Below are 20939 nucleotides of genomic sequence, written 5' to 3' on the forward strand. Positions count from 1 at the left end.
AGATCCTGGATTCCATGTAAAGTCCCAGGAAATCCTGGTGAGAAAGAAATTTAGCAGGATTTCATATTGCTGGAAAGATGGGAGCAAGAAAGACACAGAAAGCTGTATAGATCAGGCAAGGGCAACTATGACTCCTTTAGCACCTGTGGACTTCAACTCCCAGAATTCCTGAGCCACATGCCTCAGGGATTCTGGGAATTGAAGTCCTTAAGTCATAAATATCTATGGAAATTCAAAAATCACCCAGGTGCTTTTCCAAAAGGCAACTGGACTTTCTTGGGTTTTTTTCCTCTCTTGGTTTTCTCCTAAATTATATTTATGACCTGACAGGATGTCCAAGGGTTAACAATACACTTTGATTATATTTTTTGATACTTTATGAGCCAAAAATGTGTATTTCCATATTACAAAAATAATAATAAAACCTTCTCAACGATAATACCAATTCACAATTCATGAGAATCAGAACAGAGCTGGAAGGGACCTTGGAGGTCTTCTAGACCAGCCCACTGATCAAGCAGGAGATCCTATATCATTTCAGACAAGTGACTGTCCAGTCTCTTCTTAAAAAAACTCCAGGGGTGCAGTGCCCATGATTTCTGGAGGCAAGCAGTTCCACTGGTTAATTGTCCTCACTGTTAGGGAGTTTCTCCTTAATTCCAGGTTGCTTCTCTCCTGGATTAGTCTCGTTACTTCTGGTTCTTTGGAAAATAGGTTGACCCCCTTTCTTCTTTGTGGCAACCTCTCAAATACTGGAATCCTGCCATCATGTCCCTCCTAGTCCGTCTTTTCTCTAGATTTTTGTTGTTGTTAGTTGTGAAGTCGTGTCCGACCCATTGCGACCCCATGGACAACATTCCTCCAGGCCTTCCTCTCCTCTACCATCTTCTGGATCCATTGAAGCTCATGCCAGCTGCTTCGGTGACTCCAACCAGCCGTCGTCTCCTCCTCCTCCTCCTCCTCCTCCTCCTCCTCCTCCTCCTCCTCCTCCCTCCTCCTCCTCCTCCTCCTCTTCTTCTTCTTCTTCTTCTTCTTCTTCTTCTTCTTCTTCTTCTTCTTCTTCTTCTTTTTCTTTTTCTTCTTCTTCTTCTTCTTCTTCTTCTTCTTCTTCTTCTTCTTCTTCTTCTTCTTCTTCTTCTTCTTCTTCTTCTTCTTCTTCTTCTTCTTCTTCTTCTTCTTCTTCTTCTTCTTCTTCTTCTTCTTCTTCTTCTTCTTCTTCTTCTTCTTCTTCTTCTTCTATTGCCCTCAATCATTCCCAGCATTGGGCTCTTCTCCAGGGAGTCCTTCCTTCTCATGAGGTGGCCAAAGTCTTTGAGTTTCCTCTTCAGGATCTGGCCTTCTAAAGAGCAGTCAGGGCTGATCTTCTCTAGGACTGACCGGCTGGATCGCCATACCCAAAACCTGCAACTGTCTTTCATATATTTTAGTCTCCGGGCCTTTAATCATCCTAGTTGCTTTTCTTTGCACTTTTTCCAAAATCTCAACATCTTTTTTTGTAATTATGAAGTGGTACTAATCAGATGTTGTGTTTTGCGAGTGGGGAAAAAGCCTCAACTCAAAACTATCTCACCAGATTGTTGTTTTTTTGGGGGGATCACCTCTGCAGCTTCCTCTCCCTTCTCTAGAAGAACCCATGCCCTCTTAATAGCTCGCACACATTCACATTCCAAAAATTTACTTCGAAAGTAAATAAACCAACCGACTTCAGGAAAATAGGAATGAAAAGCACTGGCTTGGTTAGCGGATTCTCTCTCAAAGATGCCAGGTATTTTGAACAAAATACAAAAGAAATAAAACCCTTTCTTGTACGGTAAGCCAATTGCACCACCCAGTGGTCCATCAAACCATATTTCCTTTTCATTCATGTAGGCTAAGCTGGCTGGAGAATTCTGGGAGTTGAAATCCACAAGTCGTAAAGTTGCCAAGTTTTTGGGGACCACCACTGTAGGCTTACTCCAGCCATTGTACGAAGAGATATTGTAATTGGTTTAGTTTCTCGTTGGGTGAACCAGCAATTGTGGTTTCTGACAGTAAACAGCAGCTGAACAAACCACAGCTTTGCACTGTGTGAATCAGGTTTATCGCTCGTTCAACAAACCAGCTTTGTACACCTGAAGCCTCTCATCGAAGCAACACGGAAGGAAGTGCAAACAACTTATTTTTAGGACCAGGAGAAACGTTTTAAAATGTTCGGTGTGAATTCAGAAATCTGTTTCTTTCCTACGGAAGTATGCTAACACTATTTGACGAAACCCAATTTTAAGGCTAGTGATATGTGTGAATCCAGACATGTGCTTTCACATATGTTGCCTGAGATCATCTGTTTTTCTCTTCCTACATTGCAGGATTATTTTTTTCAAATCAACTGAATGTTGACCGATTGGTTACAATAAGAATTGACCAACTGGCTTGTCACCGGAGTTGTGAGCTTGATTGATCTGAAGTCACCTACCTGGCTTTCATGCCTTAGGTGGAACTTGAACTCCCAGTCTCCTGGTGACTGGTCCAAAGTCTCCCAGCTGTCTTTCATGCCTAAGGCGGGACTAGAACTCCCAGTCTCCTGGTTATTGGCCCAAAGTCTCCCAGCTGTCTTTCATGCCTAAAGTAGGACTAGAATTCCCAGTCTCCTGGTTATTGGCCCAAAGTCTCCCAGCTGTCTTTCATGCCTAAGGCAGGACTAGAACTCACCACCTCCTGGTGATTGGCCGAAAGTCACCCAGCCGGCTTTCATGCCTAAGGCAGGACTAGAACTCCCAGTCTCCTGGTTTCTAGAGTGGTACCTTCAACACTAGGGTGCCGTTTCTCAACTTTGGCAACTTTTAAGACGCATGGACTTCAATTCCCAGAATTCCCCAGCCACAAGTCTTAAAAAGTTGCCAAGGTTAAGATACACCATGCAGTTTAATACTGTAGTATGCCGTTGTTTCTCAATTGTGGCCGCTTGAAGATGTGAGGACTTCAACTGTCCTAGCTGTGTCGGCTAGGGAATTCCGAGAGTTGAAGCCCACACAAGCGTCCAAACACAGCTCTAGGCTTCATGGGGTCGTGTTCTGTGAATGCTGTCATTTAGATGAATTCTTCCAACCACAATTCAGTGAACCCTCAAGCAGGAAGTTGAGCCAACTCGGAGCCATTCTCAGCCAGGATGCTTCCATCCCATAGTGAATGTCTGAAGTCCAAATCCTCTTTATTTTTCCTCGTTGTTTTCCATTCTTCTGACAGAGAAGAGAGCAAATTATGGGGGTGCAAACCTTGGGCTTAATAAAAGAGTTTGGAAAGGCAGAGGTTTTTTTCTCAAGAAAGTTTATTTCAACCAGGCATGAGAGCAATAAATCCATTAAGTGCATGAACACAAAATTACTTATAGCCTCCTTTAATTATAAAAAGTACAAGACCAAGGATTTTTTTTTTCCTTCTTTAGATCTTCAGACAGAAAAGCATTAACTTATTTTATCTATTTGCCACCTCTTGTCAAGGGCTGAAGAGCCACAATATATATATATATATATATTCCAGTCCATTTAGGAACGTGTGTGAAAGACAGCAGCATGAAAACTTTGGTCTCTGCAAATCACTTCTATCTTTGTTAAGAACCACAAACCAAGATAAAAATTTGTACAGGATAGTTCTCGGCTTACGACCAACCATTGAGCCCCAAATTTCCGTTGCTATGGAAGACAGTTGTTAAGTGAGGTTTGCCACATTTTACCACTTTTCCTGCCACAATTAAGTGAATCCGGCTTCCCTTTTGACTTTGGTTCTCAGAAGGACACAAAAGATGATCGTATGACCCCAGGACACGGCAACCATCACAAATGTGAGTCAGTTGCACAGCGCCTGAATTTTAATCATGGGACCATGGAGACGCTGCAACAGCGGTATGAAAAACAGTGCAAAAGTCATTGTTTTTAGTGTTGTTGTAACTTCAAAGTCACTTTAATAAATGGTTGTGAAGTCGAGGACTACCTGTACTCCGACTTTCCACCAGGTAGGAACTCAAGACTGCATCAAGAAATGCTGGATTAGAGTTACTTCGCATTCACAAGGCCAGGACAAGCTTCAAGTGAAGAGATGCCCTCCCCAAGGCACCCCAACTTTCTGGTTACCACAAAGTCCTTTGGGGAAACAGGCACCCCCTTTTGCATCCAGCTTTTTTTTGGGGGGTGGGGTTTACAGGTCAAACTGAACTGCTAATGCATTTTCTGCATCTGAATTTGAGGCCTCCCCTTTGAGGGAGGGTCTCATATGTTCCCTTCAAACACAGAACAGGTGGTCCTTGACTATCATTTGCTTAACAACTGTGGAAAAATAAGGGGGCGAAAGGGGGGGGGGAACTCCACCCACCCCAGGTCCAGGCATCAACTTAGGACTGGATTTCTGATGCCAACTGTAGTCGTAAGATGAGGACTACTTTACATGAACTCCAGCTAAGCCCTCTTCCCTTCTTCCTTTGCTTCTTTCCCCATCGCTAAGATGGATGCTGCAAGGTTTGAGGAACAAGGAATTGCATTTCTATTTAACTCTACTACTAATGGCCCTTTGGGGACTGGACTTCAATTCCCAGAATTCCTCAGCCAGGCATGCTTCAAGGCTGGTAGACTTCAGCTCCCAGAATTCCTGAGTCAGCCAAGACTGGTGGACTTCAGCGCCCAGAATTCCTGAACAATCACGCTTCATGACTGGGTGGACTTCAGCTCCCAGAATTCCTGAGCCAGAATTCCCGAGCATGGCTGGCTCAGGAATTCTGGGAATTGAAGTCCACCAGTCATGAAGGGATCCAATCGTTTCCAACTTCTGCTCTTAAATTAGTGGCCAGAAATCCCAGCCCGCAAATAAAAATAAGAACAAACAGAAGGACCAGGCTAGTCTTACTGTCCTTTTTTTTAAAAAAATAAAAAATAAAAAGCCGGGCTACCTGATCTACACGGGCCAAATGAGGCAGAAAACCGGCGGCCCTGCCAATGGGAACGATTCCTCCTTGCGCCCGATCAGAAAGAGACGGAAAGGAAGAGACGTGGTGAATGCAGCTTTTTCATTTAATAGAAGACAGCTTCCATAAAAATAAAATGACACACGCGCGCGCGCACACACACACCCACCCAAGGGGGAATGACAGAAACAATAGTCAAAAGGGATGCGGGGAGAAAAATAATCTCACGAAAATCAAACTTGGTGCCATGGAAGGGAAGGGCAAACGGAGGGTTAATGCAGCCAGGACTTCATCCATAGGGATTATTTATTTTGTCTTTATTTATTTGTGTGGGGGGGGGATGCATTAACCCTCCCTTTACAGAGAAGTGTGGTGTGATTGTGCCTGTGCGTGTGAGAGGATGTTGTGGTCAAGAGGAGAGATGGGGCAGATGGCAAAAATTGCCTCTCTGGGCCCCCCACCGCCCCAAAATCCACCGCAGCAACAAAAACAAAAAAATAAACAGTGCCATTTTTTTTTTCATGCTCCCTGATCAAGATTTCATTGCACTTAAGAAAAACAAACAAACATGGAATTTTTTTTTTTTTAAAAAAAGGAAGTCGAAAGTTTCCTTTTTCTTTTTTTAAAAGTCCTGCAACCCACTCCCCATAGCTAGCTCTCCCTCTCTTCACCTTCCTCCGGTCAGTTTTGTAGTGGGGGAGGAAAATAAAATAAGAAGGGAAAACAGGTCATTTTGAGGAGAGTAAACCGAGGAAAGCCATTCCATTTTTGCATCATCGGATGAGTACCGTATTCTCAAATTTTCGGGGGTACTTACATGTATGGCATTCAGCTTTGTTCGGGTATTTTCCCACGTCATTGTAGTTGTGGCTTTTAAAGTTGTTAGCAACGTTTCGGCAGAATCTCATCTGCCATCATCAGGCTTCTGCATTGTGTTCGTCTTCTAGACAGAAGCCTGATGATGGCAGATGAGATTCTGCCGAAACGTTGCTACAACTTTAAAAGCCACAACTACAACGACGTGGGAAAATAGAAATCTTCCCCCATTTTGCTTTGACAGCTGATGCGAGCAAAGTCATCCCACCGTTATTTTATGGGGAGGGAAGGGAGACGGTGATGAAAAATTCTGCTTTTTCGAACTCTTTCCTTTTGCAGGAGACTTAAAAGGTCAGTTGGGGCAAGTTTTGTCCCACAGATTTGTTGGTCTCTAAGAGATTTGAAGAGGGCAGGATCTCCGAAGAAACACCGTGGCTGGGAGGTCCGATGTTAACTTGTTGGCTCTCCTTCTCGGCCACTCAAACCCACCATGTTGAGGATGCCTGCTTGCTCATCCCAGTCTTTGTGGCTCTGTGGATGGGAAGAGAGCTCTGTTCGAAAGGGTGGGTGGGTGGAATTAACCTGTCGAGACCCACATCCACCCCAAAGGTCTTCCAGCTTCTCGCCACCTCTACATAGCTCCAACCGAGAGGAGGAGCGCGCGTGTGAGCATCCACCAGCCTGGAGGTTCTGGCTCTCGCTTGAAGGGGAACACATTTGGAGGGGAAAAGGCCTTCCCTGAGAAATCGTCTAACCTCCCCATCACACCGTCGGCAGCCGAGATGTCAAAGTTGGCGCTTGGAAGACTTGTGGACTTCAACTCCCAGAATTCCCAGCCAGCACAGCTGGCTGGGGAATTCTGGGAGTTGAAGTCCACAAGTCTTCCAAGCGGCCAAGCTTGGATATTCCTGGTCTAGTCATCCACATCGTCGTCTCCGTTCCTGCTGAGATTCTCAGAGCACCCCAAAACCTCCAGCAAACTTCTTCTCGGCACAGAAAGAGAGGGGTAGTGACCCACTTCAGCCGGCTTCCCCAAGTCTTTAGCGTCCCCCACTTTTTTTTGGGGGGGGGTGGAGGGGGGGCAAACCCGAAGAAAAAAATCTGGCTCAGCCGAGAGGGACTCCCCCCGTCGCTGTTGGGACAGAAGGAACAGGAGCCATCCTGGAAGGGCCAAGCGAGGTGGAGCTAGCTTTTCAACCCCACCGTTCCTCCAGCTGTTTAAGAAGAACGTGGGAATGAAGAGAGATGGGAAGGGGGTGGTGGTGAGTATTTTCAGGGGAGGGGGAAAAGAAAAAAAGAAATGGGGAGGGGTGTGTGAAACTACCCTGAACCCAGCAGCGTCCATAAAACGGCTCTCACATCAGTTTTGTCGGGGGTAGGTGGGGGTGGGAATGAGCCCCTCTTCCGCAAACACACATGTCTTCCAACTCTTTTTACAGTCCATTGAAGAGTTTTCTAAGCTGCTCTTCCCAACTTCGATGGGAAAGAAACACCCTTTTCGCGATAAATCGAAGAAGTCGGCCTGGGGGTGGCAGAGACAGCGTTCACATTTGCGGGGTAGTGGTGGAGCAATGGCTCCCCTCCAAATGTACCACGTGTCCTTGGGTTGGTGGGCAAACCACGTGGAACATCCTCCCCCCCTCCCCCCTCAAAAAGGGGGAAGCTTTTTCCTCCTCCTTTTCACAAACAGAAAGAGCCAGGGAGCCGCTGGGTCTCGGCGTCAGGGATGCCACTGCGAGACGAAGAGTCTCCCGATGATAAATAGACACGGAACCCGGGGGAAAAATAAAGAACGAACGTGGCGACACGACGAAGGAAGGAAAGGAGATATGAATGCACACGTGTGTAAAAGTGATAAAGAGAGGAATAAAAAATAAATAGTTGCCTGGGCTGAGAAATTACAGCCCGAATCGTCTTGCTTAGGTGAGGAAAAAAATTGTGTGTGTGTGTGTGTGTGTGTGTTTGTTTGTTTTCCAGCATGGGGGGCATGACAACACAACATATCTGCCACCTTGACTCAGCACGGTCACTGCTCTTGCCTTGTCCATCTGCAACGGGCTGAGCCTGGTCACATCGGAAGCCAAAAATATGCAGGACTTGGTTGAACCTTTTTCTTTTTTTCCTTTTCCTCTTTTTCTTTCTTTTCTTTCTTTCTTTCTTTCTTTCTTTCTTTCTTTCTTTCTTTCTTTCTTTCTTTCTTTCTTTCTTTCTTTCTTTCTTTCTTTCTTTCTTTTTCCTTGGTTTGTTTTTAAAAGTTTTAAAAGAGACGGCAGCGGCCCGAGAGGTCCAGAGCCGACCAAATTCAATCTGGCTTGTGGGAGAGGCGGAACCCTTCAAGGAAGGGAAGGAAGGAAGGAAGGAAGGCGGGGGAGAAAACATTGCAAGTGCCCTTGGCTAGTGTTCCAGAAAGGAGAGAAAACCGAGGCCATCCGTATCGAGAGTTCGTCCTTTGGGGGAACGCGGGGGATCTTTTCTCCGGATCGAGGTTTCCCCTTTGCCGGTTTTCCTGGATCGGTCCTGCGAGACGGGGGTCTCTTCGCAGAGGAAGACGTCGAAAATGCCAAAAAAAAGGCAGGTGGGAGGGAGGGAGAGGGGGAGAGAGGGAGAGGGGAGGGGAAGGGAGGGAGAGGGGGTGCATCTGGAAACAAAGCTCTTTGGGAAGGGACAAGGCATTTGGTTGCCCCAGTAGTACTTCAGTGTCCACTTTGGGATCGCTCGGTGGAGGCCGGGGTCAAGCTAGTGTTTTCCCCAAAAGCAACCAGCTGCTCAGCAACTGCTCAGAACTGAAAGAGAAGAAGAGGAGGAGGAGGAAGAGGAAACTTTAGAACATGAGTATTGTAAGGACTTTGGTGCTGCTGGAGCTGGATGGTTTTCTCACAGACCTTTCACTACCAAGCAAGGTAACATCATCAGCGCTAGATGGTAGTGGGGGAGGAGGAGGAGGAGGGGGAGGAGGAAGAAAGTTTAGAACATGAATATTGTAAGAACTCTGGTGCTGCTGGAGCTGGATGGTTTTCTCACAGACCTTTCACTACCAAACATCATCAGTGCTAGACAGTAGTAGGGTTTGGGAGGAGGAGGAGGAGGAGAAGGGAGAGGAAGAGGAAGAGGAGAAGGAGGAGGAAGAGGAAGGGGGGAGGAGGAGGAGGACCGTGGGCTCCTTGAGACTTTCTGAGTATCTTGACTGATTTCTTGCAGACGTTTCATTACCCAACTAGGTAAAGGAATCAGTGCCAGAAGGGAACGGGTTTTGTGGGAAGGAGGAAAAGGAAGGTGGAGGAAAAGGAGGCTGATAAAACTCTGGAGTCCTTGGTGCTCTGAGCTGGACGGGTTCCTCATTACGCTACCCAACGTGGTAACATTCGGGCAGTTTGATTCTCACGGGCTCGAGGTTGACTCAGCCTTCCCTCCTTCCGAGGTTGGTAAAACGTGGACCCCAATTGCTTGGGGCCAAGAGGTTGACTCTGTAAACCGCTCAGAGAGGGCTGCAGAGCACCGTGAAGCGGTATATAAGTCTAAGGGCTATTGATATATTAAAAAAGATTAAACCCCACCCCCTTCTCGCACTGATGATGGGACCCAGTTGGGTCATGAGACGTCTGCAAGAAAACAAACAACCACACACGTCTTAAGAAAACCAATCCAGCTGTGGCCAAACAGCTCTGCCTTTAAAGCACACCTTGATTTTTCTTTCTGGGAACTTGATGTTGGCTGAAAACGCTCCTGGCAAGGGGGGGTGGGGGTGAGGGGTGGGGTGGGGGCTGTCCCTTACCTAAAGTGTCACATTGGTTCCTGTCCCATCTCTAGGCTGGCTTCCAAGAGTAACTCCTCCAGCTCCTTCTCATTTTTGGAACAGTTCAACTCTGAAAAACAGAAATGGACAACTGGACCCTCATGCAGCCATCATCAGGCTGACCGTGAGGTCACGGCTTCCACCAAGCCACAAGCCCTGCAGCCCAGGAACCTGTCCAGAAGTGGCTACCAAACCATCACCTTTGACATGATGGAAGGAGAAAAATGATCCTATCCGTGGGAAAGAATTGCATTTGCTGAGGTTATAACTTTTTCCTTTTCTTTTAACCGCCCTGTCATCCCTGGCACTGAGGTGACTGAATAAGAGTGTGAGCATTTACTGGCTGGACACCCTTCCTGACACCTATGCAGAGCTCACAGCAGACAGTAACTCAAGGTGCCCAGAGAGAGAGAAAAAAATATCTGCCGCTACCGAGCATCAAACTCACAGCCTCCTGATTGTGATGAGCTCCACCTCTAGGCCACCACAACGCTCTAAAATTCGGGAATCCCCTAAAAGGGACACGGTGGCTCAGTGGCTAAGACGCTGAGCTTGTCGATCAGAAAGGTCAGCAGTCCGGCGGTTCGAATCCCCGGCGCTGCGTAACAGAGTGAGCTCCCATTCCTCGTCCCGGCAGCTTCTGCTAACCTTGCAGTTTGAAAACACGTAAAAAATGCAAGTAGAAAAATAGGGGGACCACCTTGGTGGGAAGGCAACAATGTTCCATGTGTGCCTTTGGGCATTTAGTTGAATCCCTTGCGTGGGCTCATGAGGAGTGGGGTTTGCTGTCGGTGTGGCTCAGTGGCAAAGACACTGAGCTGGTCGATCGGGCGGTTCGAATCCCTAGCGCCGCGTAATGGAGCGAGCTCCCGTTCCTCGTCCCAGCAGCTTCTGCCAACCTAGCAGTTCGAAAGCATGTAAAGATGCAAGTAGAAAAATAGGGACCCCTTTGGTGGGAAGGGAACAGCGCTCTGTGAGCCTTCAAAGGCGTTTTGTCATGCTGGTCACATGACCACGGAGGCGTCTTCGGACAGCGCTCACTCTTCGGCTTTGTAACGGGGATGAGCACCAGCGCCCTCTAGAGCCGCAAACGACTAGCACGTATGTGCAAGGAGGGAAACCTTTTCCTTTACCTAAATCACACATGTTCCACCTTGGCCACTTTAAGACCCCTAGACTTCCACCTGGGATTGAAGTCTATGGGTCTTAAAGTCGCCAAGGATGGACACCCGGATTGAAAAGTTTTGACCTAGACTTCAACTGTTTTCTAATCCTTCCTCCTCCTCCTTCTTCTGGTTTTTCAGGAGCGTATCTCCAGCACCCCACCTGCAAAATCAACAACCCTTGCCTTCACCCAAAAGGAGCTTGAGAGCCCCCCCCCCACACACACACACACATTGCTCAACCTCAGGCCAATAAATCAAATGTGGGCCCCTCTTCGGCCCGGCCATTTCATTCTGCTGTTAAACCAAGCTTTTCTGCTTGCTTTCTTACCATGTTCCGCAGCACAGCTGGCTCTTTTCCCGTCGTATCCCAAAGGGGCGTCCGGCAGCACGCAAAGGAAGTCCGTCTTCACCCCGTTAGGAAGCAGAGTAAGGTGGACAGCGTCCTCACAGCGCCCAGAGTTCATTTTGTCGGGGCCCAAATGGGAACCTGGCGTGGGGGTGGGCTTTCCAAGCTGGCTGTGGGTCCAGCCACAGTTTCACTGGTCTCTGTTTTCGAGCCTTCAGTCTTTACGGGCTGATGGGGCCCCCGAGAGTCCGCCTGCCTCGACGGAGGGGCGGGCAGAGCTGCGGGGGCCGCCTTCTGATGGGCTGCCCTTGCCTCCTCCTTCTCCGGCAAGCTCTCCACCCGCGTCACCACGAAGATTTTGTGCCCTCGGCCGGGACTGGAAACCGATATCCGCTTCTCGTTCCCAGGAGAATGGGCCTGCAGAGGCGCACTGCTCGCGGTCCCTATTCGAGATTCACATTTGATTTCTTCTGCAGCGTTCGAGAGGGAGGTCCTGCATTCGGCGCCAAGGGTGGCCCGGCCCTTCTCGGGAGAACCCACCGCGAAGGGTCCTTCAGCGTGGTTGGGCTGGCGGTGCTGTCCCAACGGAGAGGAAGTCTTTATTTGTAACGTCTCCTCCTTCTCCTCTTCCTCCTCTTCGGTATCTGAGTCGGAATCGCAGAGGTGGTTGTTGCCGTCACCGACGGTGCCGGCTGCTCTCTGCTCCGCTGCTCCGTTCTCCTGGGGTATCAAGGCTTCGGCCGCTTCTTCCACTTCCTCCAGGCTGGAGACCACGTCCCCGTTCCGCCCGTCCTCTTCTCCCGCCTGCTGGTCCTCCTCCTCCTCCTCTTCCTCCTCCTCCTCCTCCTCCAGAGGTTCCGTGATTGTGATCTCAGGCATGGAGGCCGATTGCTGTAGTTTCTGCTCCTTCTCTTCCTTCTCTTTGGCCAGGACAAAGTTGCGCTTGCAGCCATTCTGGATCTCGGTCAGGAGGGCTTTCTGCGTCTCGAGGAAACTCTTCACCTGTTGAGAGGAAGGAGGCAGAACAAGGTGAATCAGTGCAGTTTAAGATGTTCAACCGAGGCGCTTCACAGATAGGAAACCCTTTTCCTTTGGGGCCTGCGTTTCGGGTGAGTCAGTCTGAGGCCAGATATGATGCAGGTTGCAAACTCCATCCAAAGTCATCCAGCCGGCTTTCGTGCCCAAGGCAGGACTAGAACTCACTAATACGGAACTAGAACTCCCTGTCTCCTGGTGACTGGTCCATGGTCACCCAGCCAGCTTTCGTGCCTAATATGGGACTAGAACTCCCTGTCTCCTGGTGACTGGTCCATAGACACCAGCCAGCCTTCATGCCTAAAGCGGGTCTTGAACTCATGGTCTCCTGCTTTCTAACCTGGTGCCTTAACAACTAGACCAAACTTTGGGGAATTTGGGGAGCTGCTCATACTGGGAGTTGGCTTCCTACCCTGACTTACCGATTCCTTTTTGGGCTCCCGGTCAAGGTCCAGCCTGAGCAAAGAGTGATTGACCTTCAGAGCCAAGGACAAGGCCATAAGTCCCCCCGTCTTGATCTCGTTTTCCCGCAAGTCCAGCCGAAGCAGGCGAGGACTCTCCGCAATGAATTCCGCCACGGCCACAGCACCTGGGCACCAAAAGAGATCATGCAGGCCCCGCTCCTTGGTTTGGGAGGGCTTCCGCCACCACGGGGAAGGCTGCAAAGTCGGCTTACCTTCGCAGGTCAGTTTGGTCAAAGCTAAGCCCAACCGTAGCACGGAGCGGTTGCTGATGAGCCCATTCTTCAAGTTGCGGACACCTTCGTTGCCGATCGGGTTGTGTCCCAAATTCAGGGTCTCAAGACTCTGGGTGTGAGGCTGAGGAAGGGCAGAAGGTCAGCTTCAAAGGAGATACACATTCCCCAAAAAGCAAAGTCCTTGGCTTGTAGACCCCTCAGGGATGATCTTTCAAGTCGTCTAAATCACTGCATTTTCCTTCCTTCCTTCCTTCCTTCCTTCCTTCCTTCCTTCCTTCCTTCCTTCCTTCCTTCCTTCCTTCCTTCCTTCCCTCCCTCCCTCCCTCCCTCTTCAAAATCCTCCTCCCTCCCTCCCTCCTTTCCTCCCTCCCTCCCCTTAATTAAAAAGAGCTCTTCCTCTTCCCCTTCCTGATCCAAGGCGTCGTTCCGAGGAGATGCGGCGAGCGAGAGGTTTGGGCTCACCAACGTCATCCCCATGTAGGCCATGCCGGTGTGGGTCAGCTGGTTATTCCACAGCACGAGGGTGACCAGGCCTTTCCGCTGCTCTTTCAGCCCTTCACAGATATAGGCCAGTCCTGGGAAGCGCAAGACAAACAGAGGAGAAAAAGGAAGCTTTTCTTCCATTTGTTTTTTTAGAAAATAACACACGGTAACACGGAAGTTCGGCATGTTCTGTATTTATTTAGCTGGAGGGAATAAATACATCCGTTTGTTCTTTCTGGAAACTTTGAATTCACTTCCTCTTGGGGCTGCAACTGTCTGAGATCTCTGCACCTGCTTTCAGTAATTTATTTAGGATTGTTTGAAAAGAGGAAACACTGAAAAATGAGCTTCTTGGATTAGAGGTATCTTACGCTTTTTATTCGTTTCACGGAGGAATGACACACTTTTAAGAGCCAACAAAAAGAACCTTATTTTTTAAAAAAAAAACAATTATCAATTGACAGTCCAAATTTGAAGAAATTGTCTCCTTGGATGCGGGACAGATTCAAAAGTAGGTTTTTTGAATTTATTGCAATAAAGTGCATTAAAATCTCTTTCCCTTCCCTTCCTCTTTTTTTCTTCCTTCCTCCCTGTCTCCTTCCTTCCTTCCCGTGTCCTATTGTCCTCCCTCTCCTTCCCCTTTTCTTCTTCCTTCCTTCATCCTGTCTCCTTCTTTCCTTCCTTCCCTTCCTTTCTCCCTCCCTCCCTCTTCCTTCCTTCGTCTCCTTCCTTTCTTCTTCCTTCTCCTTCCCCTACTTCCTCCGACCTGTCTCCTTCTTTCCTTCCTTCCTTCCCTTCCTTTCTTCCTCCCTCTCCTTCCCCTTTTCTACTTCCTTCCTTCATCCTGTCTCCTTCCTTCCCTTCCTTTCTCCTGTCTCCTCCCTCCTTCCCGCCCTGAGGATAATTGAGGCAGGAGTACCCCTACCTGAGTCCAAGACATGGTTGTTCCTGAGGTCCAGGATCTGTATGTAACAGTTGAATTTCAAGAGATTGCCCAGCTGAGCCGAGTCTTGGAGGCTGTTGAGTTTGTTATCGGCCAGGTAAAGTTCCCGCAGGTTCATGTTCATTTTCAGAGCCGTTGCTAAGGATGGAAAAATAAACCAGTGAGCAAGCAAGAACCTGGGCAGAATAACAAAACTTCAAGTCCCCTGTGTGCCTGTCAGTGCTGGCAGCAAACCGCAACGATGCAAAAAATGAGCGTTGGCTGCAGTGAGGTCAGGGTGTAAGTCCCATCCTAACGCTCCAGTGAAGAGATGGGATTTTTAATCACGGCACAAATACAGATTACAGATGAACAGAGTCGGAAGCGACCGTATAGGTCATCTAGTCCAACCCCCCACCACCCAAGCAGGAGACCCTACACCATTTCTGTCCAGTCTCTTCTTGAAAGCTTCCAGGGATGGCGCTCCCACAACTTCCGAAGGCAACTTCTGTTCCATGGGTTGATTGTTCTCCCTGTCAGGAAATTTCTCCTATATATACAAACTGTGTCATTCTCCCCCCAGGGACACCCTGCATCCAAGCTGCGTTAAGAAGCCTTTTCTTAGAGAGCAAGAAGATAAACAATTTTATACAATTTGGGACTTTTTCTATCAATGGCTGGACGATGAAATACAAAAATAGAATATTTAGAATGTTAGGTAATAAGGAATATTATTGACTTTTTTTTCTTTTTTCTTTTGCTATTTGACATTACATTTATAAAGTGTTTTTTTTTCTTTTTTTTTAGGATAGAATTGGTATGATTATATGATTTGTTATAGAATAAATTACTTAAATTATAGTTATCTCATAAGGCATGAATGAATAAAAGTATAGTCAAATGATTTTTTTTTAATAACGATATGAGGATATATAAGTTTGGATTGATAATAAGAATTATTATGTAATATAATTGTAATTGAGACTACGAAATGAATGCACAAAACTGATGAACCAACCGACTCACTGTTTGTATATAAATACGGATGAGAGCTGATGCTTTTATGTTTTGTTTGTTTGTTAAAAAACCAATAAAATTGTTTTCAAAAAAAAAAAAAGAAGCCTTTTCTTTTCTAACTTCTTCCACTCGATGTCCTTTTACGCAGAGAAGGAAAAAAAAAAACCCTTTGGTTTAAGCTGGAGGGCGATTTTTAAGATTTTGTTTTGCACGGTAATCAAAAGATGGTTCATGCTTTAGAAGGCCTTGGGAAGGCCACGCTTGGAATACCGCATCCAGTCTTGGTTGCCGCCGTTGTGAAAAGAAGATGTTGAGAAAAGAGTGCAGAAAAGAGCAACGAAGACGATTAGGGGACTGGAGGCTAAGACATATGAAGAACGGTTGCGGGAACCGGGGATGTCTGGTTTAATGAACAGAAGGAGTAGGGGAGAAGCGATGGCGCTGTCCCAATATCTATGACGCCGCCACAAAGGAGAAGAGGCCAACCTATTCTCCAGAGCACTCGAATGCAAGACAAGGAGCAATGGGTGGAAACTAATCAAGGATGACTTTCTGGACAGTTAGAATCGGGGAAATGGCTTGCCTTCGGAAGTTGTGGGGGCTCCATCACTGGAGGCTTTCAAGAAGAGACTGGACAGCCGTTGGTCTGGAATTGGTAGAGGGTCTTCGGATTTGAGCAGCGGGTTGGACTAGATTAGAAGACATTAATTGTTCTCTGCCTGGAAATTCCTCCGTAGTTCTAGGTTGCTTCTCTCCTTGATTAAGTTTCCCTCCAATGTTTCTTGTCCAGCTTTCAGGTGCTTTGGAGAATAGATTGACCCTCTTCTTTGTGGCAGTCCCCTCAAATATTGGAACACTGCTATCATGTCACTTCTTTTTCACTAGACTAGCCATACTCAATTCCTGCAACCGGTGCCTACCCAATCTAATAAGGGTGGGAATTCATAAAACGCTGATGAAAAGGGTTATAGAGAAGGGGGGAAAAAAGTACATTCCATATAGTTTTCCATATAGTATAGGGACCATATAGTTTTCTTTCTCCTCCTCCTTCCCCTCCCTTAAGAGGAGCTTTGGAGTGGAAAAACAACCAAGTCAACTAATGCTAGCTCTCGCTGCCCCAAGCAAAGAAGATCCTCTTTCAAACTTCATTTATTATTGCTACAGGTTTGCCCGTTAAAAGTCCTCCAGGCTGGTTCCAATACATTATTCAAGCTTGCAGCATTCATTTGCAAGAATGTCCATTGTCTCTCCTAAACCGTAGAAGCGGCCTCAGAAGATAAACAGATCACGAAGAATTGGCAGAGGGAGGCCCACTGGGGGGAGGGGGGGGGGAGGGAATTCAAGATAACAATGAGGTGATAAGAGAAGCTAGGGAAGAGGTCAGGGTGGGAACCACTTCATTTGGCTTGTCGGGTGTTTTGAAATACCCGCCTGACATTTAAAGGAAAATATTTGTAGCTCAAGGTGCTACAGGAGAATGGATTTTGTGGAACGGAAGAGAAGGAGAAAGGGAGGAAGAGGAGGGGGACGGCTGTTGGGTCCTTGGTGCTCTCTGAGCTGGGTGGTTTTCTTGTAGACCGTTCATGACCCAACTAGGTAACATCATCATTACTGGAGGAGGAGGAGGAGGAGGAGGAGGAGGAGGAGGAGGAGGAGGGGGAGGAGGAATAATGTTGGGTTCTTGCTACTCTCTGAGCTGGGTGGTTTTCTTGTAGATCTTTCATGACTCAACTAGGTAACATCATCAGTACAGGAGGAGGAGGAGGAGGAGGAGGAGGAGGAGGAGTAATAATAATAATAATAATGTTGGGTCCTTGCTACTCTCTGAGCTGGGTGGTTTTCTTGCAGACCTTTCATGACTCAACTAGGTAACATCATCAGTACAGGAGGAGGAGGAGGAAGAGGAGGAGGAGGAGGAGGAGGAGGAGGAGGAGGAGGAGGAGGAGGAGGAGGAGGAGGAGGAAGAACATCAGTACTAAAAGAGGGGAGGGAGAGGAGGAAGGGGAGTATGGCTATTGTGTCCATGGTATTCTCGGAGCTTGGAGATTTTCTTGCAGACATTTCATGACCCAGCTAGGGAACATCATCAACACTGTATTTACAGAGCTTACAGAGAGCAAACCCTACATCCTTCTAGCACTGATGATGTTCCCTAGTTGGGTCATGAAATGTCTGCAAGAAAACCACCACGCTCCGGGACCCCCCCAAGGAACCCTCAGGCCAGACATTTGTTTTTCACACACAAAAAAAAAACGCCCTCTGTGCCTAAAATGTTAATTTACTCGCAAGAAGCTTGGTGGTCTCTTAGCAGGGGATTGGGAAGAACTGCAACGCAGGGTGGTCCAAGGTGGAGGTAGGGGTCTGGGGGCAAAGGGGGTGCAAAAATGTGAATACTCGATCAATTCACCTAGTAACATGAGGGGACGACCGGAGAGGCTCGCATTCTCCAGGTGCAAGACGACCAGGCTGTTGCTGATGCGCAAAGCCCGGGCCACAAATGGAGCCGAATGATCCAGGAGAGGTGTGTTGCGGGCATCCACGTACTGGAGGCAGTTTGTCTGGGGAAGAAAGGAAACAGCACAAGTGTCAAGCCCATGAGACTAAGTCCCTGTGAAGGTTCAAACAAACCGATTCATTGTTATGCCTGCCTGTGCACAGGGATCTTCTCCATTTAGAGGTTGGCACCTGCTTGGATTTAGATACGGGTCAGCGGGAATCAAAGGCTTAAGGCTGTTTGTGGCTACACAGAGATTCTAGGATGATCCCTCTTTTAACGCCGCCCCCAGCGCTGCCACTCCTCCTCCTACACAAAATCAGATGCAGATAAGACTTAAACCCATCCTTAGGATTTGTGTAATGACCCAGGGCGGGATACAAAATAAAACACAGTCAGTAAAACAGGTGAAGCCCCTTTTATTCCTTCCCTTTGCTTCAAAGCTCCAAATATCCTTGACTGGAGACGAAAAACTACCCCACAAGTAGTTAGGAAAAGGAGGAAACGCTGTTTAAACTAAAAATGCCTATAAATTATAAAGAATAAAAAACAACACAAACCACACTGAAGCAATTAAGGGAACCAGGCAAGATCAGGGCTTGAAGACATCCACAGATATCGGAACACACACTGGGAAGGACGCCAAACTCAGAGAGGAACGACAGACTAGAGATATTTCCACGCTTTGTTTCCAGCATTGGCCCATACGCATGTCCGTCCTTTTAACCGGTTGTCACAGCTGCAGCCCATGAAGAGGATCAAGGCCGCTTCCTCCCCTGTAGACCATGCCATTCATCTCTCTCCCTTATCCCCTCCTCCCTGTGTGCCTTAGGATGGAAAGGGGGTGGGCCAGGGTCTTCCTCTGCCTGCCCAGCCTCCTTCGCAACCTCCGGAGCCACACACACCCCACTCCCTGTTGGCTGTTCCTCCTCTCCCTCAGAGTCAATCTCCAACAATTTGCCTCCCGTTCAGGAGAAAAGATATCAACGGCATTTCCATTACAGGTAGTCCTCGACTTACAACATTTCACTTAGTGACCATTCGAAGTGACAACAGAACTGAAAAAAGTCTTATGACCATTTTGCAGTGATAGCCATTGCAGCTTCCATGTGGTCACACATACAAAATTCAGATGCTTGGCAAACCGATTCCTATTTATGACGGTCGCAGTGCCCCTGGGGTCACTCCCCCGATTCCCTTTTGGGACTTTCAGACACACAAAGTGAATGGGGAGAAGCCCGATTCACTTAACAACGATGTTACTAACTTAACAGCTGCAGCGATCCACTTAACAACTGGGGCAAAACTCACTTCACAAGTGTTTCACTTGAGATGGGCGGAGCTGACGTTGCGGCGAGACGACGGGGGCCGATTTGGGGGCTTCGGAAATTTGAGGGTGAATTGTGGTTAAGTCAATGACGGCCTGATTTTCCGTTCAACCTCTACGGTCCTTCCTCAAGGCTGCCCACAACTACAAGGTTTTCAAGGAACCCAACTTAGGAGAACGTCAGTACAAACCTTCCTTATCATGTGTGCAGCTGCCTGCCAACCCCGGGTGCCGATGTGTTTGTTAAAGGAGATGTTGAGGTGCGTGGCGGACTCGTAGTATTCGATCATATCAAACAGGGCTGAGGCACCCTAGCAAACGAGAAACAGAGGGAGGAGGAGGGAGGAGGAAAAAAACCCAGTGAAAGCATAAGCAGAGTGCAGCATCCCAAATAACCATCTTGCCTGCAACCCAGCCACGGGGGCCTGCAGAATTAGCAATGTTCCTTTTTTTGTTTAATATTAAAAAGTTTACAAAAATTCAAAATATTAAAAAGTTTACAAAAATTTCCATAATAGAAGATGTGTCAATATCTTTCAACGTCATTTTCTTGACAGTACAATAAATACAATACATACAATCAAAACTTGACAATTATTCATAGTATTAGTAATACTAATTCACAGTGCCTTAATATTAATAACAAGTGATTCGTGTATATAGGTTGATGGTTCAAAAAAAGAAAAAAAAAATCACATTAACACTAAGTACGTATAAAAAGATAAAAATCCGAGATAAATCTGTATAATTATAGTCTATGTACTGTGCTCTATATTTCATAGCCATAAGAGGAGATAAGTTATATATTTTTCAGTATACAATATAACTATATAATAAGTATAATATTATAAATTAAATATGAATAATTACATAAATCTCAATTTTCTGGCATTTTCTCAATTTCAACAGCTTCTCATTGGTCCTACCTATATACCAATATGCCAATTTTATTTTCTCTTTTGAGCTATATTTTTCATGTTTTACCGTCTAGCAATGTTCATTTAATTCGTTTCCATTTACGAAGACCTTACCTCCTGTGAAAGCTTTCCCTGCAGTTTAAAAGCAAGATGCATCTTTCGTTCTCTGGGTTTTTTTTCCCCTCCCCTTGAAGACGTTTCATTTCTCATGCAAGAACTGAAGAAGCTTCTTGGATGAGAAGTGAAACATCTTCAAGGAAAAAAAAACAAAACCAAGGAAGTCCAGTTGCCTCTTGAAAAAAAAGCACCCTTGGGACAACCACGACCTGGAGGACTGAGAATCTCCACAGACCTCATTCCAGACAGTCAATTCAAATTGGATATAAATTTATAATAGCCAAAAGCAACGGGCGCTTTTTTGACAGCCAGCCCAGCTTGGTTTAATGAGGCTTCCCTGAAGTCTACTCAAGATAAAAAGGGCACCTTTTCGATTCCTGAGATAGCCAGTTTGGAACGGTGGGGGGAAAAAAAGGTACAGAATTCAACTCCCCAAGGAGAGAAGAGAGGAAGATTTAAAAAAAAGCAAATAAAAATTCTCTGTAGATTTACATACATCTTCATCGAGGCTGGTTTGCTCCAAATCCACAATTTTAAATTGGAGGCGCTTAAAAATCTCTTCCAGAGCTTCGCAAGCCTTGTAGTCTAATTTTTCACCTGTACGAGAAGAGAAACAAAGAGCGTGTGAGGGTTTAAAATGGGAGGGAGGGGATTATGATCAGTCATTCAGGAAGAGTTAAAGGGGGAGGAAGAGGGGGAGAAATTTTAGGCAATCCTGGGGGCCAATGCACTAAATTTCTCCCTGCTTTAGAAAGTTGGGATAAGATGCCCGAGGCAAGGCTGCCTCAAGATAGCAATAGCCCTTAGACTTATATACCGCTTCACAGTGCTTTCCAGACCTCTCTAAGCGTTGCACAGAGCCAGCCTCTGGCCCCCAAC

General features: G+C 46.9%; 1 protein-coding gene across 1 annotated transcript in view; it reads right to left on the reverse strand.

The window, feature by feature from the left end:
* Positions 1-5022: 5022 nt before the first annotated feature.
* Positions 5023-20939, reverse strand: part of PPP1R37 (protein phosphatase 1 regulatory subunit 37) — a 39305-nt gene continuing 23388 nt past the window's right edge. The window contains 11 exon segments of the mRNA XM_026715299.2: positions 5023-8529; positions 9519-9609; positions 11034-11207; positions 11210-12053; positions 12509-12675; positions 12763-12904; positions 13246-13358; positions 14192-14347; positions 17613-17763; positions 19218-19337; positions 20557-20657. Coding sequence (XP_026571084.2) covers positions 9527-9609; positions 11034-11207; positions 11210-12053; positions 12509-12675; positions 12763-12904; positions 13246-13358; positions 14192-14347; positions 17613-17763; positions 19218-19337; positions 20557-20657 — 2051 coding nt within the window. The 3' untranslated portion in view covers positions 5023-8529; positions 9519-9526.

Source organism: Pseudonaja textilis, chromosome 10, assembly GCF_049901715.1.
Source record: "Pseudonaja textilis isolate UNSWEBS1 chromosome 10, rPseTex1.2, whole genome shotgun sequence".
NCBI classification, from domain to species: Eukaryota; Metazoa; Chordata; class Lepidosauria; order Squamata; family Elapidae; genus Pseudonaja; species Pseudonaja textilis.